The sequence below is a fragment of the Manacus candei genome, unplaced genomic scaffold, assembly GCF_025592945.1.
Source record: "Manacus candei isolate 608988 ecotype Guabito, Panama unplaced genomic scaffold, ASM2559294v1 h1tg000014l, whole genome shotgun sequence".
Taxonomy (NCBI): Eukaryota; Metazoa; Chordata; class Aves; order Passeriformes; family Pipridae; genus Manacus; species Manacus candei.
In genome coordinates, this window is record NW_026138062.1 from 60,404,836 (window position 1) to 60,425,000 (window position 20,165).

General features: G+C 41.4%; 1 protein-coding gene across 1 annotated transcript; it reads left to right on the forward strand.

The window, feature by feature from the left end:
• Positions 1-37: 37 nt before the first annotated feature.
• Positions 38-18,950, forward strand: TTF2 (transcription termination factor 2). The gene is made up of 23 exons (XM_051780938.1): positions 38-208; positions 322-433; positions 619-705; positions 1,822-1,888; positions 2,197-3,138; positions 4,004-4,130; positions 5,262-5,453; positions 5,684-5,841; positions 6,831-6,912; positions 7,226-7,339; positions 8,133-8,283; positions 8,967-9,072; positions 10,065-10,255; positions 11,130-11,283; positions 12,072-12,163; positions 12,891-12,973; positions 13,445-13,584; positions 14,261-14,431; positions 15,021-15,079; positions 16,178-16,331; positions 16,655-16,737; positions 17,732-17,806; positions 18,643-18,950. The coding sequence occupies exons 1-23, from the start codon at positions 181-183 to the stop codon at positions 18,785-18,787; spliced, it is 3,513 nt and encodes a 1,170-aa protein (XP_051636898.1). The 5' UTR covers positions 38-180; the 3' UTR covers positions 18,788-18,950.
• Positions 18,951-20,165: the final 1,215 nt, after the last annotated feature.

The window sequence follows — 20,165 nt, forward strand, 5'->3', positions numbered from 1 at the left end:
GCTCCACCCTTCTCTCCCCGCTCATGGGGGCGCGGGAGGTGGGCGGGGCACAGGGAACACAGCGCAGCGGCGATTGGCTGCGCACAACCCCTCCCCCTTGCCCCGCGCTGATTGGTCGGTGTGCAGGCGCAGGGCGGGATTGGCTGTTTCGAAGCGCGGACGCGGCGGTGCCGCACGACCATGGAGGCCGTGCCGTGCGCGGAGCATGGTGAGGGCAGGGCCGGGCCGGGCCGGGCGGGTGTGCGGGGGGGTTGTGTGTGAGGGGCGTCCCGGTCCCGGTCTCGGTCTCGGTCTGACCAGTTCCGTGCTTCCCCCCCGCAGGGTCCCTCTGCTTCCTGAAGACGGGCGTCCGCGATGGCCCCAACCAGGGGAAGAGCTTCTACGTGTGCGGGACGCGGGGCCCCGCGGAGTGCGGCTACGTCCTGCCGGCGCCGTAAGTGGATGGGGCGGTGGGACAAGGGGCACGGGACACAGGCGGCTGCCCTCGGAGAAGCTCAGTGCTGTGTCAGCGCTGTCTGACTCACGTAGTCTTTGTTTTGTCCCACGTCACAGTTTTTCTTTTGCCGTGGCTGTTCCACTCTTGTCTGTATTCTTCCGCTTGTCCTTTCCTCCTTTCAGTGTCCCTGCTTCTCACTGCCTGATCCATGAGGGATGCATGGTGGAGCTGCAGGTCCTGGTCCAGCAGCAGGGCAGAGATGAATACGAGTAAGTTCCTCAAATTTTTTAAAAGCTGGATGTCTGCCTTTAAACAGGTAAAACCTACGTTCCTTCTTCTATCTTTATCTTATGTTCAGTGCCTAAAATAATTTTCTTAAACTGCTTCTGACTAGTGGTCCTTTAGTTTATTAGTTACAGGTAAGAAGACTTGAATCCTGTGATTTAGTAGTTTTTCTGTAACGAGGCTTCAACATCCACATAAGCTGTACCTGTGTCCTGTGGGGAAAGGAGGGCTGTTCTTAAGCATCTCGTTTTTATGCCATATTTGAAGACTTAGGATACTACCTTTTAAAAATAGAGATCTTTTTTGTGAAGATCAGGAGGCTGTTCACTTTCTTCATTATTTGTGAACAAGTGAAAGACTTGAACTGCCAGTCTTTCAAAGTGGAAAGGAGGGTTTGTTGTATAGGTTGGAACATTTGGAATTGTTTGATGGCAGCTGACTTGTACTTTCCTTCTAGAATTGAAAAGACTCATCCAGCTTTGAGGCCTTCACTTAGCGTACTTGCTACTGTTATTAACAGTTATATCCAATGATAAAAACCTGAGTCATCAGATAATGTTTGTTTTTAACAGAGTTGACTGTGGCCCTGTGGTTGGGTTCATCCAGAACTCGTGATGGTTGCACCAAATTCACCAATTTTAATTCTGATAAAGTTCTTGCAGCACTCCTGGTTGGCTGCCGGTTAAAAAAAGAAATCACATCCAAAGTTTTTCTTTTCCATAGTTGCTTTAAGATGAGGTGGCCTGTGCAGTGTAACTAAAAGAAGAGCTGTTTCCTTACACCTTGAAATCATAGGATTCTTCTGATGCTCTGAACGTAGATAATACTATTGCCTGAGCAGTTACATTTTTATTACTAAAATAAAAAAAACCGCAACAAAATAAGCCCAAACCCCAAGGAATCATTATCCAGAGAACAGTGTTTTTTATAAAAAGCTTTGCTGCCGATGTTCCTGGTCTTTTGTTATGCAAAAGTCTGAAGGTAAAGTACAGATTAAGAGAACTTGTCTGTGATGGTTTTTGTGTGAAGTACTTTTTAAAGAATACTTAGAGCTTCTTTACTGGTTCCTGTGGTTCAAATCTTGTTTTAATCTTTGGTAGGTTGTTTTACCGATGCCTTAAGAGTAAGCTGAATGGGAAGAAATGGTGTGGAAGCGTCCCATGGCAGGTATGAGTGTTTTGTTTGTATTATAGTATCACCTTATTTCAACATGACTTTTCATTCCTTATCCAGTCATCACCTCTGAGACTAGTAAGAGATTTAATATTTTCTAGCTGATAAGTTTATCAGCCTTCTGTCCTCTAGATGAGACTTCTCTTTCTCCTAAATTGTGCAAACTCCTGATTCTATTAATATGATAGGAAAGATGATCTTTGTAGAGGATGAAGGCTTGCTTGAGATGGTCAGGTTCTGTGTATAGGTAACAGGTTTTAATAAGTTGTATGTCAGCATTTACTCACTTGTATGTGTTGCAGGATCCAAAAGCTACCAAAGTGTCCAAAGCCTTAGAATCCCAGCCCAACACAGCAGCCCTCTCCAATCCCACCAGCCACAGAAATCCATTCAAAGTGCTGGACAAGAATTGTGCACCGTCAGTCTGGAAACAAATGAACCAAGGAAACAGGGAGGAAAGTAAAGCAAAAGGAGTAAAAGCAGAGAAGGAGAGTGTGCTGGTGTCACATAAAGAAAAGAAATCAACTTCTGATTCCTCCAAAGAGATACAACCTCTAGAAGGGCTGAAAACTAAAATGAAACCATCCACAGGAAGTACAAGTGATCCTGAACTTCAGGACGCTACAGTGTCTGAATCTAAACTTGGCCTTTCTGAGACCAGGAAAGGGAAAAATAGTCTTTGGGAGGAAGAGAAATACGGTGGCAGTGGCAGGGAATCCAAGAAGTCTTCTGAATGTGTGGACAAAGAGCCAGGCGCAAGACCAAAACTCTTTCCACTAAGTCTTGAAAAGCAAAATACAAGTACCAAGACACCAGAGGAGGAGCAACTTGAAGAAAAAAGCTTAAAAATCTATAGGGATAAAGAAATGAGAGAGAAAGGTTGCACTGGTCAGAAAAATGGAGAAATTAAACCAATGACTAAAGAAGATGCTGTTTCTCCAGGAGTACCACCAGCCCAGTGTGCTGCCCTGGCAGGAGGAGCGGAGGCAGCGTCGCCCAAGGCACAAATCAGGCCAGGGCTGCCACAGCCTGCTGGTGAAACCTCTGGCAGTGACAGTGATGAAGTACCATTTGTTCACTCCTCATCAGGTAAAAGTAAACCTGAGAAAACAGTGGAGATTCCTTCAGGAAAGAGTGCGCTGGGGACATCTTTGCCAGGAGCAGCAGCATCACATCACATGGAAAGACCCCAAGACCATAAAGAGCTTCATAACCATCTTGTAGTCCAGCTGAAGCAGAAAAAGGTCATTTTTTGTACCTATTTATTTGGGGGTTTTATTATTCTGGGTTCAGGGTGACTTCCCTTACTCATGACAGGCATCAGAATACGGTATCACCTCACAGCAGAAACTCAAAATATGATTTAGGAAGATGGGGCAAGGGAGGGAATTCAGCCTATGCACAGAATAGTTGTATTAAGCAGATAGAAGACAATTACCCCTTAGGTAATACAACTTTCTGTATTCGGGAATGCTCAGTTTTGACCTGCCTGAGGTTGTGCCTGTCGTTTACCCGAAAGTAATTTGCATAAGATGGATTAGTGCACAGCCAGCTTAACCTTTTTAAATAACCTGGCTGTTTCTGGTGGTCTCTCTTGGCCTTGTGCAGTAAGTGATCTAGCTACAAAAGCTCACATTAAGATGAAATAAACTGTCTGTTTGGGGTTTTTTTTAATAAATATGCCAATAACTATGTTCTATAGTTTTTATTATTCCCCTGCTTGCCCAGACTTCAGAACAGAGCCTCAAAATAAAGTCAGAACAGTTGTTGTGCTAGTGTAGAAAGAAACATGCAAGTAGGTTAAACGTTGGATGCTTTGAGAGATGTTAAGATTGTCCAAGTTTCTTGAATACCTGTTTCATAAAAATGGGGATTCCCTGTGTCCTTCCATCTTTTCTAAAAAACATTAAGGGTTAGTTTATTTTCTGCTAAAAGACTACTTAATTGCATTGAATGGCACTTGAAAGCTTTTGGAGATTGCAGAACAGTATCAAAATACAAGTTAATATGGCATAAGATTAGTGTTTTTAAACTTCTGATGTGATTGTTCTGTGTTGGCAGAGAGCTTGTTAACTATATTCACGTTTTGGTTTCTTTCTTGTTTTGCAGAGTACATTGGCTAGAGTGAACATTCAGCTGCTGCCAGATAAAGGAGAAAGGTTATTAAAGCAAGTGCAGGATTTGGAAGCTGCACTCAGTGCTCTTAACATTTCAACAGCAGATACTAATGAAAAAGGTAGGGCTAAAATTTTTTTGCTCCAGAAACATCTTGTTTCAAAACAGGTTGTACAAAACAGCTTATCTTACAACGGTTGTTAATACTGAGAAAATATAGCATAAACTTATATATGGCATGTGGTCTGTATAAAGTTTGTCTGTTGAGATTCACTGAAGATGAAAAGTGTTAATTGTAAGGTAGGAGTTTGGGAGCAGATGAATGGAACAACTGTAATGTTTTCTCTGAAGTGTGGTGGCTTCCCAAGGGAGTTTCCTCCCAGAATTAGGTTCCAGGGCTAGTTTTCCTTCCAGCTTTGGCTACATGATTGAGACAGATGTTTCTGTGAGACTGTGTCAGTGAAGTGTTAACTTCCTCTGTTGCAGTATGGAACCATGCTGTTTATGCATGTCGTTGTGTCTGGACTTTTCAGTTACCAGATACAAAATTAGCAGCTTCCAGTTTGCCATTCCTATAAAGTGATATCCTAATTCTACTGACTGGTATTAATCGCCTGTGCAAGAGAGAAGCATTTTGCTGAGTTACCTCTACAATCCCCTCAACAGAAGAGTTACTTTGTGATCATAGTATCAATTGTGTTGATGAAAAGATCCAGTTTGACGGCTCTGGAAACTGAAGATCTCTAGCAAGGAAGCAGGAGCTCACAAGCTACAACACAACAAAGCAGCCACAGTGCCTTATACCATATCTGGTTTTAAGCAAGACAGACCTTTCTGTGAAGGAGAGAGAAGCTCATGAGTTCTTGCCCATTTGTTCTTGGATGTTTTGGTAGTTTTTGTGTCCAAAATATTGACAAGAAAGATGTCTTCAAAATTAATAAATCTTCTGGGAACAGTGTGCAAAACTGACGTTGTGTTTGCACTAATCTGATCCCAGTTGCAGAGTTCACTGTGTTGCTATAAAACCATATATAGAGGCTGGAGCTGAGCTCATTGCCTGTCACGTAGGAGCAGGCTAAGAGGACACACGTTAGTGTTTGTAGTGGCTCAGGTGATGTGGTGACCTGCTGTGACCACTTAATATTTTGCAAGCAGACTATTGAACAAAATGAAGGCTCTTCTCTGGGCTCTAGTACGAGGCTCTGAGCTTCACTGTGAAACCTTTATAGACTGTGATTCCTTTCTCCTTAAGGGCAGGATAGCACAAGCGACAGCTGCCATGAAGAATCTTTGCCTAACCCATGTGACAGGCCAGGTGGTACAAAGTTGATAACACCACTCCCGCTCCAGGATCCTACAGCAAAGGCCTCTTCAGGCTCACAGAGTCACCCCTCTGCTGCTGTTACTTTGGGTTCCAGTGAATATTGTGGCCAAAGTTTTGGAAGTAAGTATAGAAACATTTTTTCAGTAAAGAGAACACTGTTAAGTACTACTTCTGAAATAATTCTGCAATCTGTGGAAATATGTGAGAGTACTAAACCTTTTTTGTTACTGTGAGCTGAATATTACCCCCCAGGCATCTGTAGCTGCTGAGGTCAGTCTCTGAGGTGAAAGATCTGCTTTGGAAAGTTATCTTTGTAAACACATCTTATGCCTAATCCTGTATCTTTGCAGTGAGCTTTGGTATGCAGAACCTATATGGGGGAAGAATGACAGAAGACCGAATCAGGGCTGTACGCAATGCCACATGTGAGGCTATTAATCAGCTTCACAAATCTCTAGAATCCTGCCCGACAGAGCAGACAGTAGCTGAAGATCCCTCTGGATTGAAGGTGGGTTGGCAAGGATGGAGGCTGTCATGCTGATGAATGAAGCACAACCTCTGAGTGATACCCTAGAGCATCCCTTCCTTTCCATTTTGACATACTTTGCAGCTTTCATCATGCTGGAGGGAGATGTTCTAATGACATTCCATCCATGGGTGTTGCTTTGTATTGCCAGTGCTGGTGTTCTGCCCTCTTGCTGTGGTGCCTTCAGAACACTTAATGCTTGAATGAAGTAGCAGGGCCTCAGACAAAGCAACCAACCCACAACCTTCTGTTTGTACGTGACTGGCAGAACAGAGGTGTGAGGAACAGGCTGAGAACCTTATTGTTCTTTTTTCCTGATGAGTTATAAGAAATAGTCTTTCAAAAAAGTGTTGCAGGTGATTGACTTTGTTCAATGCCACAGATGTTCTGATCTGCCAAAGAGAAACTCCTTGTCTGTCAGGTGATGCAGAACCTGTATTTGAGGTTATATGCAAGGTATTGGAAGGCACATACCTCTACAAGATGATGTGTTGATGCATATATGTTGTGTCACTTGTCACATCATCTTGGGACCTCTCAAGTGGTGGGGAAGGCCATTTAATTTTTTGTGAAGGTAGTATGTAATCCCTCTTCCTGTTTTAAGAGTCTATAGGGGTCTTAGACTTGGTGGGAAAAGGGGAAGTGTTCTCAATGCCTTTTCTTGACAGTGATACCTGTTGTGAGCAAGGCAGTCCTGGGTGGATTTTCCACCTGCTCTCTCAGAGCACCGTGAGGCACTGGGTTGGTTTGTCCGTGAAGCATTAGGAAGACTCATCAATGGTACTGCTGACCTCCTGTCTGCAGGAGTTGCTTACCTTGGGTATCCCAGTCCATGTGGAAAAAGAACAAGCATGTAAACTCCTTTTAATAAGATGGTAGTAGAACAGTTCAACAGGATGATTGGTACAGGAAGCAGAAGTGTCTGAATTTTGCAAGGTGTTTGCTTCAAATCCTCTGTCTTGCCCTCTCAGATCCCACTGCTGCTGCACCAAAAACAGGCACTTGCCTGGCTGCTCTGGAGAGAGAGTCAGAGGCCGTGTGGAGGAATTCTGGGTAAGCAACGGAACAGGAAAGTGGATTTTGGGGGGCAGATTTATGGCAGCAGCAGTTTGGCATGTGACTTCCTTGGAGGCCAATAACTAGTTATTTTGTAGAAATGTTGAAAGGGCTTTTTGGTATAGGCTACCCTATTACCAATTACAGCTGTTAACAATTACAAAATCATATCCTGATATTTTCATACGTGTGTTTTTTATTTTCTGGGTTCCCCAGGGCAATTGCTGTTGTAGTATTTACCTCAGTGTAGATCTGCGCTACGGGGGCTCATTTCTGCAGCCCATCACAACTTCTGTGTGTCTCTTTCCAGCGGATGACATGGGCTTGGGGAAGACTCTAACGATGATTGCTCTCATTCTGGCCCAGAAGCAGCTGAAGACAGAGAAAAGAAAGGAGACCTTAGACATATGGCTGTCAAAAAATGGTACAGATTTTATATTGAATAATATAAATAATATAAATGAATTTATAATATTATAATTTATAATTAATATTTTATATTCATTACTTTATATTGTTTGGGTATTAATTTTTTATTGACTGTTTTCCTGAAACAATTAAAGCCAGCATATGCTGTTTTGAAAAAAGTTTCATGGTTTTTTAAGCATAATCAAACATATGCATAGTTTTCATAAGGACTTAAAATAGTCACTACTCACTTCCCTGTGACTGATCTCTTTCCCCCCTCACCCCCAAGATTACTTTTACTTTACCCATAGACATTAGGGATGTTAGAGTTTTAAAAGACTATTGTTTCTGTGTCCATAACCTGTTACTGTCTGCATCCTCATGAGACTGGCTGGACTACTTTTTCCTGTATTGCCAAGTTTACTGACTGTGTGGATGTGTTCTTCCCATGTGGTTCAAAATGGTAACATTTCAGTCTTCTAGAATAGGAAAGAAGAATTTACTTGATACTGTGTTCTCAGTAGGTATTAGAGTTAGTTCCTGTGTTCTGACCTTTCAGGCTTGTCCAGAGGAAGTGTGCAGGTATACAGCATAACTGAGCAGACAGAAAGTGATGCATTAGTGTTTAAGTAGATTTCTTCCCCACCCAGAACTAACAGTCCTCAAGAGTGTAATGTAGAGATGTCCACAAACTGTGCTCACAGGAAAAGTGGACCAGTCTTCTTAATTGCTATGAATTTCCAAAACTTCTGTCTTTGTTCTAGTCTAATGTGAAGACACTGAAACCTGTCTGCAATATTTCCTTTCAGATTCCACTGTTATCCCTTCCCATGGCACTTTAATCATATGTCCTGCATCCTTGATCCATCACTGGAAGAAAGAGATTGACAAACGTGTGGCCTTTGGCAAACTGAGAGTCTATTTGTACCATGGGGCAAACAGAGATAAACATGCAGAGGTGTAAGTGCTAAACCATAAATATGACCAAGAAAGGTAAAATAATATGTAGCAAGAGATTGTGTTTATCAAAGTTGAAATTCAGTGGCTGTAGAATGATGAAAGAATGTGAAGTGTGGAAATGTGGAGGATCTTCAAGGTCAGGCTGATGTCTGCTGTCAAGGTGTATATAGCAAAACATTTATGGCCTGTACCCATAGTGAGTGGTTCTAGTGGAGGCTGTTGTTGCTTCTGATAGAGAATATACACCCTTTTTTCCTAAAACATCCCTTGCTTGCAGAGATCATCAGTGGCAGTTTGTCCTATGCTTGTGTTTTGTGGTTGTTGTGGTTTTTTTAATCAGCTCTATGTATAGATCAGAAAATTTTCTACACTCTTCATGCTGAGCAATATTTCTAGGTGCAGTATTTCTAAGCAGGATTCATCCCATGTGGTGTGCATTCTGTACCACTGGTTTTTACTGTCATCTTGAGCTTTCTGTGTCTACTTTCAGTAACTATAAAATGGGGACAGTGTGTCCTTCCTGTTTGACTGCTAGGAAGCTCAGTTTTTTGTAGAACTCAGCATTTCAGCTCCTGTAGAACTGTGTTGTTCTTAAATGTATCCTTCAGCATGCATTTTGTCTGTCTTGCAAAAGGAGTTCCTCATTTGTTCTTGCTCCTGATTACTACTTTCCCTTTGTCAAGGCTTTCTGGATACGATGTTGTTGTCACAACCTACAGCCTTCTCTCCAAGGAGGTCCCCACAAGCAAGGAGGAGGGGGAAGTCCCTGCTGAGGACCATGATGTGGGGGTGAGAAGCCAAACTGTTGATAGGGAGATGCCTTAAGGTTTCGTTCTGAGGTGTTGCAAAGCCATTATTGCTTCAAGTGGCACCTATTATGTGCTACAGTGAGCAGCAGCTTGAATTTTTCTTTTCCATAAACCCCTGTTGAGTTTGCACAATAAAAATAAAGTGATGAAAGTGCTGTGAAGTCCAGAAAGACAATGTTGACCAATACTCACAATGAATCTCTTCTGTAGATTTATAGAATATACTACATTGAATACAGTGGAAATGTTTTAAAAACTGATTTTAAGAATGTAGTCATGAACCTTGTACTCTTTCGTTTGAGGTGAAGGAGCACTAGAAACTCCCATTTGATGTTCTTTGTTGCTTGATGTCACTTTAATCTACCAGAAATCTATTGTGCTCAGGGTCTGGGTCAGTCTGAACTGAGTCTGAGGCAGCTGATGTGCTGCCTTGAAGAAACAGCAGCGTGTTTGCTAGGCCATGAAAATAAATAAGTGCTTTCTGAATTCTAACTGAAATGACTATACAGCATAGAGGAATCCCTTTACTAGTGTGGATATTGCTGTCTCCTACCTCTGTGTACAGATCTAAGAAAACAGGGCTTTGAATTTCCTGAAACTTCTAGGGGGCATCTGTAAAACTGTTGAGAGATCAGAATAATTATATGTGGTCCTTGGTCTCAGCCTAGAAAAACTGGAAACCTCTTGACTCTTTGGAAGCAAGAAGTGATGTAAAAAGCAAGAAAAACAGCAAAATATTAGAATTTTTTATTAGAAACAGGCAAATATGTTATAGTCTTCAGCTTATAAACCATCATGGAAGCTTTAAAGAGATGATTTTTGGACACCATTTCTTACCTGACAGAACAAAAATTGCTGCTGACTAACATCAGTAAAAGGCTTCTTGCTGGAAAAATATGTTTGCTTGTGGCTCTTTGGAGAGCGTAGCAAGGTTACTGCTCTAGGTTATAAATAGCCTGCTTTTTCTTTCAGAGTGGGTCATCTCCCTGTTCCCCCCTGCTCAGAGTAGCTTGGGCTCGACTTATACTGGATGAAGCTCACAATATTAAAAACCCAAGGACTCAAACCTCCATAGCTGTGTGCAAGCTGAGAGCCAGTGCCAGGTGGGCCGTCACCGGGACACCGATACAGAACAACTTGCTGGACATGTACTCCCTCCTGAGGTGAGCTGCCTGCACATGACCACATGGACAGGGAGCCGATCCTAGTAATTCTTCTCTGATGAAATGCTGAAGTTGTTTCTTAGTTTGAGATGTTTCTGAGATGTGTGGAGTAGTGAGACTGGTTATATTAACATTTCAGGCACGTGCAAAGCTGGTGGCTGAGGCACAAAGTTGACCATGTGACCATGTGTCTACTGTTGGTTTTGTGCTTTTCTCCTTCCAGGAAGGACAAAGGGGAAATTACCTCAGATCTATGTCTCCAGGATGAATATTCACACAACTAATTGTAATGAACAGAAGTTTTGTGAGTTTCTCCTTGTTGCTACCAGAGCAGCCTGGGAGGACCTTCTTAGGGTGTTGTGCTACAAGAGCATTGAAGGAAAGGATGAAAACTTTGGCTTCTCTGAACAAATAATAAACAGAGGCTTTTCTTTGCTGAGGGAGGGAAAGATTACAAATGGTGTTGGACAAGCAGAGAGAACTTGCATTTGAATTTAATTTTGGATAATTGAAATTAATTTTCAAGTAAGAAGCCTGGTATTTTGAAATAACAAATGAATATGCTTTTTGGCAAGTGCCTCTGCACCTTGATGTCCTTGATTTTCTGGTGATGCTTGGAGACATAATGGGCTGAGAGGAAGTGATAGGTACAGCATCAGAAGGAGGTGCTTACACTGTTAGTGATGATAAGACTTTTCAGCAAACAAGTTTTCGCCACCATTAGACTGGAAGTGTTTTACTGCTGCTTGGTAATGCAGTTACAGCATTTGGAAATGGTTTGTTTTGGATAGTAAGGAATTTGGTTCTGGTCACTCAAAAGCAACTGAAGAACTCTTCTTCCTTTAGTATGAAGTCTCCTTCCTTCCTGTCATAGGTTTCTACGTTGCTCTCCTTTTGATGAATACAAAGTGTGGAAGTACCAGGTAGACAACAACACAAAGAAGGGAGCAGAGAGGCTAAGCCTCTTAACTAGGAGCCTCTTACTGCAGAGAACTAAGAACCAGCTGGATTCAGCTGGCAAGCCCTTGGTAAGAACTTCGCCCTACACAACTATACCATCATTCCGTGGTTGTCCTTGTAGCAGGCACTCATGTCTGCTTATTTACATACATAAATTTGTTAATGGATGAATTTTCCTGTCTACTGCAGTCTGCTGAGCAAGAGTAGCAAATGCCTGTGGGATGCTTTTCCAGTTGCTTATCCAGAAAGCAGAAATATACACAATAATTAAACCTTTGTTATAAATTGTACGCAGACAAGAATATGCCAAGTAATTGCAAGTAGATGACCACTTATGTGGAAAGTTAGCCTAGGCTGCCCAACTAGATCTCTGAGAATCAAAGCTGCTACCTGTCAAATGGACCTGGTGTGTGCTGGAGCATTGGCTTTCTGCATAACTCTTTGCAAATAGTCTATTAAACTGAGGTCACTGGTCTGTCTGTAAGCCTTTAAAAGGTGTAGTTTTGGAGTACTTTCTGATTCTGAATGGGGAAATGAGAAGTTACTTTTACAATGCAAAAAATTAATCCCTCCATGGTCATTACAGAGCAGTTCATATTGAGTAGCTCATGCCTCTTGTTCTCAGATGAGTTGGAATAGAAGTTTTTATTTTGAGTGTTAACCAGGCTTCTTGGAGTTCTGTGAGTATCTATGTTGTGTCATAGTTGCATTAATACACATACCTTTAAAGAATAAACAGCTATGTTCTGAGACTTAGAATCTTTGATTATATCTTTGTTAGATCTTTGCTGATATTTGTGATGCTCTATAAGATTTTTGCCCTATATTCGTCTGATCCTGTGAACTTGTACCTCAGGTATCTCTGCCCCAGCGTAGCACACGGTTGCATCAGTTAAAACTTTCAGCAGAGGAGCAGTCTGTGTACAATGTGCTCTTTGCAAGATCCAGGTATGACTGTGGGTAGAGATACTGTATTTTGTGGTTTTGTTTCTTACTGGTGTGAAAAGCAAGAAAAGAAATTGATTTTAGATGAAAAGAGTTATTGGACAAACTCCTGTTAATTTTTTCCTTTTCTGACTTATCTGTTAAGTATGTTTGAAAATACAGTGCTTGTACTGGTAGTAGGCAAAACTGATTAATTTCTTTTCTCCCAGAGGTTCATGCCTTGTATGAGCTTTGTGTTCTAGAGTTACACTTAATATCATTGATTTCAAGGCGCCAAAGACTTGGAATTGCAACAGTAGTTCTCAAATGATGATGTGCCAGCACCTGTAAAGGAGAGAATTCTTATCTTTGCTCTGTGATACTTGTGCAATCAGAAATTATGCTGGCCTCTCCAGATGGTTGTAATGCAAGCCAGCATCACTTGGTATTCTCCCAGGGTCTCTTTTAGTGGTGTCAATGTAAATAGTTTTCATTCCTTTCATTCCACCATTTAAAGGTGTCCTTATACTCAAGGTATTCCAATAAGCGGACTTGCTGCTTTTTGTGATTTCCAGAATGGATCTTGGTTTTGATCATACTCAGGTTAAACAAAACTGGTGGTTTTTTGTGACATTTTGTGATGATTAATGAAACCTTCCTTGTAAAGCATCATCAGCTTGTTTGTTAAGCTCAGGGCCTTCTTGCCTTTTTTCCTGCTGTACATTCCAGTGTCTTTGTCTTGTTTTTGCAGGTCAACACTGCAATCCTACCTAAAGAGACAAGAGCAGAAAAATGAAGACAGAGAATGTGCTGGTGGTAACCCATTTGAGAAAGGTTTGAGCATACCCTCCTCTGAAAACATTTGCAAAGTGGGTCTTTAAGTGCCCAGTTAACAAGGGGGAACAGACCTGGCCACATGGGGTCAGGACTTAGAAATTCTTTAGATAATGATCCCCTGATGTTACAGAGAAGCCTACCATAGTATTCCAAAAGTATATTCTCACTGTTGTGGCTCTTGGAAAATCTCCTAACCTCTTTGGGTCTGAAATTTCTTTCTGAAGTAAAGGTCTCACTGCTCAGACAATAGATGTCAGTGTTATAAGGTATTCTGACTTGTCTTGTTGTCTTCTTCCTTTTTTTTTAAGTGGGGGTTGATGGGTTCCTATGTTTAATCCTATGTTTCCTATGTTTTGCTTGCCTGTTGATTCTTGTCTCTTATTGATGAATCTCTTCCTGGAGGTGGCTGGGCAGTGCTTGGAAATGACTCCAAGAGTTCTTTATGTTTTGTCTTCCCTTCCTCTGCAGTTGCACGAGAATTTGGAGTCAGTCAAAAGGAATTTTTAGCAGGCTCACAAAGTGCCTCCCAGGTCTCAAGTGCTGTCCACGTCTTATCCATGCTCTTGAGGCTCCGTCAGTGCTGCTGCCATCTCTCCTTACTGAAAGTGGTAATTGCATTGCATTGTATTGTACTGTGAAGTCTTTTGTGGAGATTTTTGAGTGTTTCTGTAAGTGAACAGACTGTAACACCCTTGCATCTCTTAGCAGGACTTATATGGGCAGCTGTGTCTCTGGAAATACTTTATTTAGATTTTAAAAACCCAACCAAACAGAATTTTTATGTGAAAGAAGTCTTTGAATTAACCTAGCCTTGAAAAGTGCACAAGTGTAGCCTGTTTTAAGGGCTTGTGTTTTGGAGAGCTCTGTAAGTGCTTTGATTGAAGTTTCCTTGCATGAAATAGATTAATCTTTCAAAAGTTCTTGGCCCTGTCATATAAAGCAGCTGTAGAATAAATTCAGCTCTTAAGGGAACAGGCAGGAATTTATCTTCTAACGTCTTTCATCCTGCAGTTGTTAAATGCTATGGGAGAGGGCATCTGAGGAGACTGGACCATAGAAAATGGTGCAGCTCACATGCTTTCCTTACACTGCCCCTTCTTAGGGAAGGGCCCAAAGGGACTGTTAGTCTGACCCACTAGTGTTCCTCAATCGTTTTATCTTCATATTGCACAGCATCCTTCAAACCCACTGTATTCAGCAGACACTGTGCAGACTGTGGATCAGTACTGAATTTGATCTCAGCCTTGACTGTGATCCCTTATTATATTGCTTTCTTTCCCACAGGCTCTGGACCAAGTTAACTTGAACAGTGAAGGTCTTTCCCTTTCCATTGAGGAACAACTTGGTGCTTTGACACTGTCTGAGCTCCAGACTCCTGATTCCCAATCAACAGTCTATCTCAATGGCACAGCTTTTAAAACAGATATCTTTGAAATCACCAGGGAGAGCTCAAAGGTATTCTGGTTGTGGCTTTCTTATCTTCCTTGAGAAGCTTGGATTTCAGCACTTTGCCTTTTAAATTATTAATGAATTGTCACACCTGGGTAATTGCAGATCAGGCTAAGTTGTCAATTTAGATGAAGTCAGATGTGTAGATTGATAGCCTGCTGAACTCCTTCTGGGAAGGCTTCAGCTTCTCAGGTGTTAAGGGGTGCTTCTAGTAAAGCTGTGAGAATCTGACTGCTGAAAAACTGTCAGTAAAAATCTTGAACACCGGCTTCACTGAAGTTCAGAAAAGCTTGCACGTGAAACCATGGTGCTTGTGAAAAGCTAGAAAAAATTGGATGGCAGCAAGAGATGGCAATAACTTGGCTTTTCACAGAAAGATTGGAATCTATAAGATATGTTTGTATGATTTGATTTCTTGACACACTTTTCTGTGGTGGTAGTGTTCTTACCAATGACTCTTAAAATCTCTTCAAAGTCTGAGCACAGGAGAAGTTCCAGTTGAAAAGCTATTTTGATCACTTTCTATTTTCATGAAGAGTAGCCAGTCATGAACTGGATTATGAGCAAGCAGACTAACCTTTTTTTTTTCCTGCAGATAGCTTACCTCTTGGCTGAACTGAAAACTATTCAGAGTCACTCAGAGCCTCAGAAAAGGTTAGTGAGCTTGTCCTTTTCTTTAGTCATAGTGATTTAGAGAAGCATGTTACTTGACAACAGCAGAAATAGTTTTAAATAATGGAATACAAAACTCCTGGTGTGCTGCAATAGTTGAACACAGATTTTGAGGAAAAAAAAACTAAGACAAAAGAAGGGAATTTAAGATGTAGGTCAGTGTAAATATAAGGGAACGTGTGAGAAATCTCAGGCTTTGAGGCCCAGGAGGACTCTCTTCTCCAAAAATGGAATTGGAAATAACTTGGTTGTGCTGACAAATATTTGTCCTCAGCTCTGCAACCCATGCCACAACCCCAAAAAAGTGGAGGAATAAGGTAGAGGTTAAACCTGAAGCTGTTTGAGATAAAGGAATGCATTGATCAGAGGGCCTGTAGTGCAGCTGAAGTCCTGCACTCTCACTGTGCAGGATCTCCCTGTCTTTGCTGTGCACCAGACTGCAGTGATACAGGGGTTTCTGCTTGTTTTTGTTAAAAGTGTAGAATGCTCTTACAGATGTGTGGCTGTGAAGCAGCGACACCTGTGTTATCTTAGGGGTCAGTTGGAAGGGGGAATCATGTTGGGCATTTCCAGAATTGCACCATATGTAGAAAGCTTTTTTCCAGAGTCTTTTCCAAAATTAATCCCCATCATAAGAATGGGAACACCAACATTGCTTTTGTTCCCTTCCAAGAAGCTATTGAACAAATTATTGCCTCACAAACTCTTTAGTCCACGACTTGGTAAGTGAGAGGCTCCAATCAATCCAAGTTGGTGTTGCAATTGATTCTTGTGTACTGCAGAAAAAGCTCAGTATTGTGACTTGGAATTATGATTGGTAGGTGGAAATGTAAAATCCAAAAATAGAGGTGAAAGTTATAGCCTTAATTTACCTGAAGTTTATTGGATATTAGCCTTCCACAGCAGGTTCTACCACTACACCTAGAGGTGAATCTATTTCTGAATTGGGAAGGGGCTTGGTTGCAGTTTGCAGCTGGGAAGAGTGACTGAATTGTTGTCTCCTCCTGGGTGAGACAGTGCAATAACCAACCTGTTACAGTACACACAGACCTTGTCATAAGCTCCCTGCTCCCTTTCCAGTGTTGTTGTCTCCCAGTGGACGAGTATGCTGAAAGTTGTGGCTGTGCACCTCCAGCGACTGGGGCTGAAGTACGCAACAGTGGACGGCTCTGTCAATCCTAAACAGAGAATGGATGTGGTAGAAGAGTTCAATTGCAATCCTAAAGGGCCTCAGGTATGCAATCAGGGCAGGGAAATAGTCCCTAGTGCTGCTATGAGCAGCTGTGATAGCTGACTTTGTGATTCCATTTGCTGGCACTACTGTCATTTGGACCTCTACATGCCAAGATCAGCAGAGAAAGGGGTAGCTGTAAAAACAAATGTGCATCTTATAATGGGAAGAAGGAGCTGCTACAAAGCTCCTTTTGATGTCTGCCTTCTGTACTAAAATCACCCAACTCCAAAGCTAGTTCAAAGATTGTCTAAATCTTCAGTGTGTTCAAATGAAGCATTTTTTTTTTGGAAATGGGCTCCCTAACTCTCTTTTGGCCTTTGAAGGTAATGTTGGTCTCATTGCTGGCTGGAGGCGTTGGCCTGAACTTGACTGGAGGAAACCATCTCTTTCTCCTTGACATGCACTGGTAAAAAGAAACAAAAGTTACATCTCTGAGAGTATACATTGGGCATGTTGCTTTTCTTTCTCACCACATGTATTATGATGTCTGATACAACTGGGATAGGAGGGCAATGTAAGGGCTAGAGTTAGTTGTAGGAAAGTGTTTTTGCTATAGCTTTCACCCAAGACACTAATTAGTTAATCCAATGAAATACAGTTCTGTAGGGGTAAGAAAATAGAGGACTATAACAGCAATCCAAAGATGCAAGTATGCAGCTCTGTATCACAAAAGGCTAGTGGGGACTTGGCAGTCCCTGCCTTAATTTCCTGTAGTAGTGAAAATGGTACAGTAGTGCCTACAGGCAATTTTGTCTGGAAACAAATCGATTGTGTTGAGCGTAGTCAGTGACTGGGCATAACTAAAGTACCTTTGGGTTTTACATATTTTATTATGAAAATAGCGTGTTTGAATTCCTAATATTTGTTGTCCCTCATCAAAGTCAGAATTGCAGGTTTTTTTAAACTAAATGTTGCTTATGGGAATTTACAAAGCAAACTAACGTGCCTGATTGCAAAACCAGCTGCTGAGTAGCAGCCTTAAGGAGATGGTTCTGCAATATGGAAGTTACACGAACAAGTATTCCCTATAACTTTGTCAAATGAAACCATTTCTTATCCAAATATTCTTGAGTGATGGCCTCTTTCAATGGGGTTTGCCTTTCTGCTTCACTCTCTTTCCTCACCAGCTATGGGCTTTCTCTGAGTACTAACTATTGGCCAGAAATATGGGGCTACATGGAGCAGTGGTCTAAGCCATACAGCTGGCTTTGTGTGGAGTTGCAGCATTCTTCTACCCAAGGCCAAGGGAAATACAGCCAGGGTGAATACTGGCCAGCAAGCCTCTAAACCTAAGATAACCTGGGAGCAGTTTTAGCTCTACAGAGGATGAAAACAGGATGCACTGCAGGCAATAAAAAGAGGCATCTATTTTTTTTTTTAATTATTTTTTTACCTTGCAGGAATCCTGCTCTGGAGGACCAGGCATGTGACCGCATATACCGAGTGGGGCAGCAGAAGGACGTTGTGATACACAGGTCAGGATTTTACTTAGCAGTAAATGAGGCAGCTGCTGCCCATGTGCTGTCTGGCTTTAATCAGTGAGACAAGGCCTTGGCTTCTTTACTTAGAGCTAGACACAAGGAGTGACAGTGGGATCGAGGTTTGGGCACTGAGATAGAGCACATGAAAACGTTTTTATGTGGCACCTGCCTGCGTGTTGCTGTCCTGATAGCTAGCAGGGATTTCTTGTTTTTCAGCCTGTGATTTAGTGGGAATGTCCTGTTCATTCCTGAGAATAATTTAGGTGCCTAACCATTTCTGTTAATTCAGTGGAGGTTTTTCACCTAAGCCTGGACCTTTCTAGTATCACTAATAACATCATAAAGAACACTTCTATTAAGTGGCAAAGTGGATTTTTAAAAAAGCATCTGTAACTAAGACCTAAAAGGCTAACTTAGTTATTGTAAACGTACAGCGCATTAAAGACAGCGGAATCCAAAGTGCTCCTTTGGGTACAATGATTTTGGTAAATAGATGCCATCAGTCATGAAACAGTCATTTCAGGATTTTGTCACAGAATTACTGCCACTTCAGATGACCAGAGCTGAGGCCTTAAGTGCATCAGGCTTATATTTGAAAGGTTATAATGTTTGGATATGAGGACAGCTGGTTTCTGTTCAGAGGTATATTGCGTCAGTCACATAATAGAATAATTATTAATTTCTGAGACGAGTCTTTGGGAATTTGCTGGGAAAGACAATAAATAATGCTGACACTTGCTCCTAGCATTTGAGATGATGCGGCTTAGTTTTGTTGGGGGTTTTCTGGTGGTTTTTTTTTTTTGGGGTTGTTTTTTTTTTTTTTTTTTTAGGTTTGTCTGTGAAGGAACAGTAGAAGAAAAGATCCTGCAACTCCAGACGAGGAAGAAAGGTCTTGCCCAGCAGGTTCTGTCAGGCAAAGGAGAGGCCCTCACGAAGCTCTCTCTGGCTGACCTTAAAGTTCTCTTTGGCATCTAATTATCTTTTTCAACACCCAACAGAACGTAATTTATACTTACAAGTAATGGTGCAGACTTCAACAAATGATTTCTGGTATGAGGTGGTCATTTACTTTAAACAAATAACTACATTTTTTGAACTGTTCTGGGAAGTTATCGACTTCAAGAATTTGTTTCAAAACTAAAATTAGATGGTGTATCCATCTAAGATGTTGTTTTAAAACACTTTCAAATAAATATTTGAAACAAAAATGTGCTTATTTCTTGGTTTTTTATGTGTACGTTTTAGTTAGAAAACTTTCATTTTCAGCACAGGAGATGCACAGGAGTAAGTGAAATAAGAACAAGAGAGACAAACAGGTAGGAGAGTTGAGAAGGTTGAGTGATGAGGTTGGGCAGGTGCGAAGGAAGCAAAACAAAAATTTGAGCACGATGCTGTAAGAAGACTATATAAACTTTAGAATCTGTAACAAAATTAAGGAAGGACTTCGAGAAATATTTCACCTTCTCTTTTGTTCTTTAGGAGGTCTTCTTATATTTAATTGAAGAATCATTTTTCTATCTTGCTCCAAGTTTTTATTCAAGCTGGGAGCTAGATTTCTGTTATGTTCCTATGAAACAGAACCTGAGTTCCTGATTTTTGTGGGTTTCTTTTTCTTCTGCATATTTAATAGACTAAGGTTTCCTTGATGCAAGTCTTTTCATGTATTGACTATTCTTGCTTAGCAGATGGTCACATTTTGTTAATAGCAGATGAGTTGCAAGTCCTTGGTTAATGGTCTCTATTCTCTCTCTCTTATCAGAAGTGGTGTGTGCAGGTGAGTGACATTTTTAGGCAAGTAATTTTTTAATTACTATTGCATCTTCTCTGTTTCCATCTCCCTTTTCTGCATCCCTGGCCATATGCACTGCACATTCTAATTCTCTATTGATTACACTATTTCTCTGGGATTTGTCACAGTTCCCACAAGCTCTATACCAAACAAGGGCATTTGACAAGTTTAATGCTAAATGGTAGAGCATGACAATTTAGAATGCTGTTATGAAACTAGGTCTTGGTTCCTTTATGGTCATTCCCTATGGAATAAGGTAATGGCATTTGGTAAGCCTTTGAGTGAAGGACAGATCTATTCACAGTGTCTTGATGAAGTATGATGTCTGTGTTAGTCATTTCTCTTACCTGCCTTGACATGATGTACAAGGGAAGCTGTGGAATTATTCCAATTTATTGCACCGATACAGGCACCAGGGGACACAAAAATAATAATGAGTATCTTTTTGTGTGTGTGTATGTCCATGAATTCAACCATGGTGGTAGGACCTTGAGTGGCTCTCAGAACCAGGGAAGTCTGTGCGACTTGAGCAATTTAATCATAATCTCAGTTTGGGGAACATTG

What these genes read in the sequence shown, in the direction of transcription:
- TTF2 (XM_051780938.1), top strand. Translation starts at nt 181, where the DNA reads ATGGAGGCCGTGCCGTGCGCGGAGCATG. An exon ending in CGTGCCGTGCGCGGAGCATG is followed by an intron (nt 209 to 321) that starts GTGAGGGCAGGG and finishes TCCCCCCCGCAG; the next exon opens with GGTCCCTCTGCTTCCTGAAG. An exon ending in CTGAGGACCATGATGTGGGG is followed by an intron (nt 9,073 to 10,064) that starts GTGAGAAGCCAA and finishes TTTTTCTTTCAG; the next exon opens with AGTGGGTCATCTCCCTGTTC.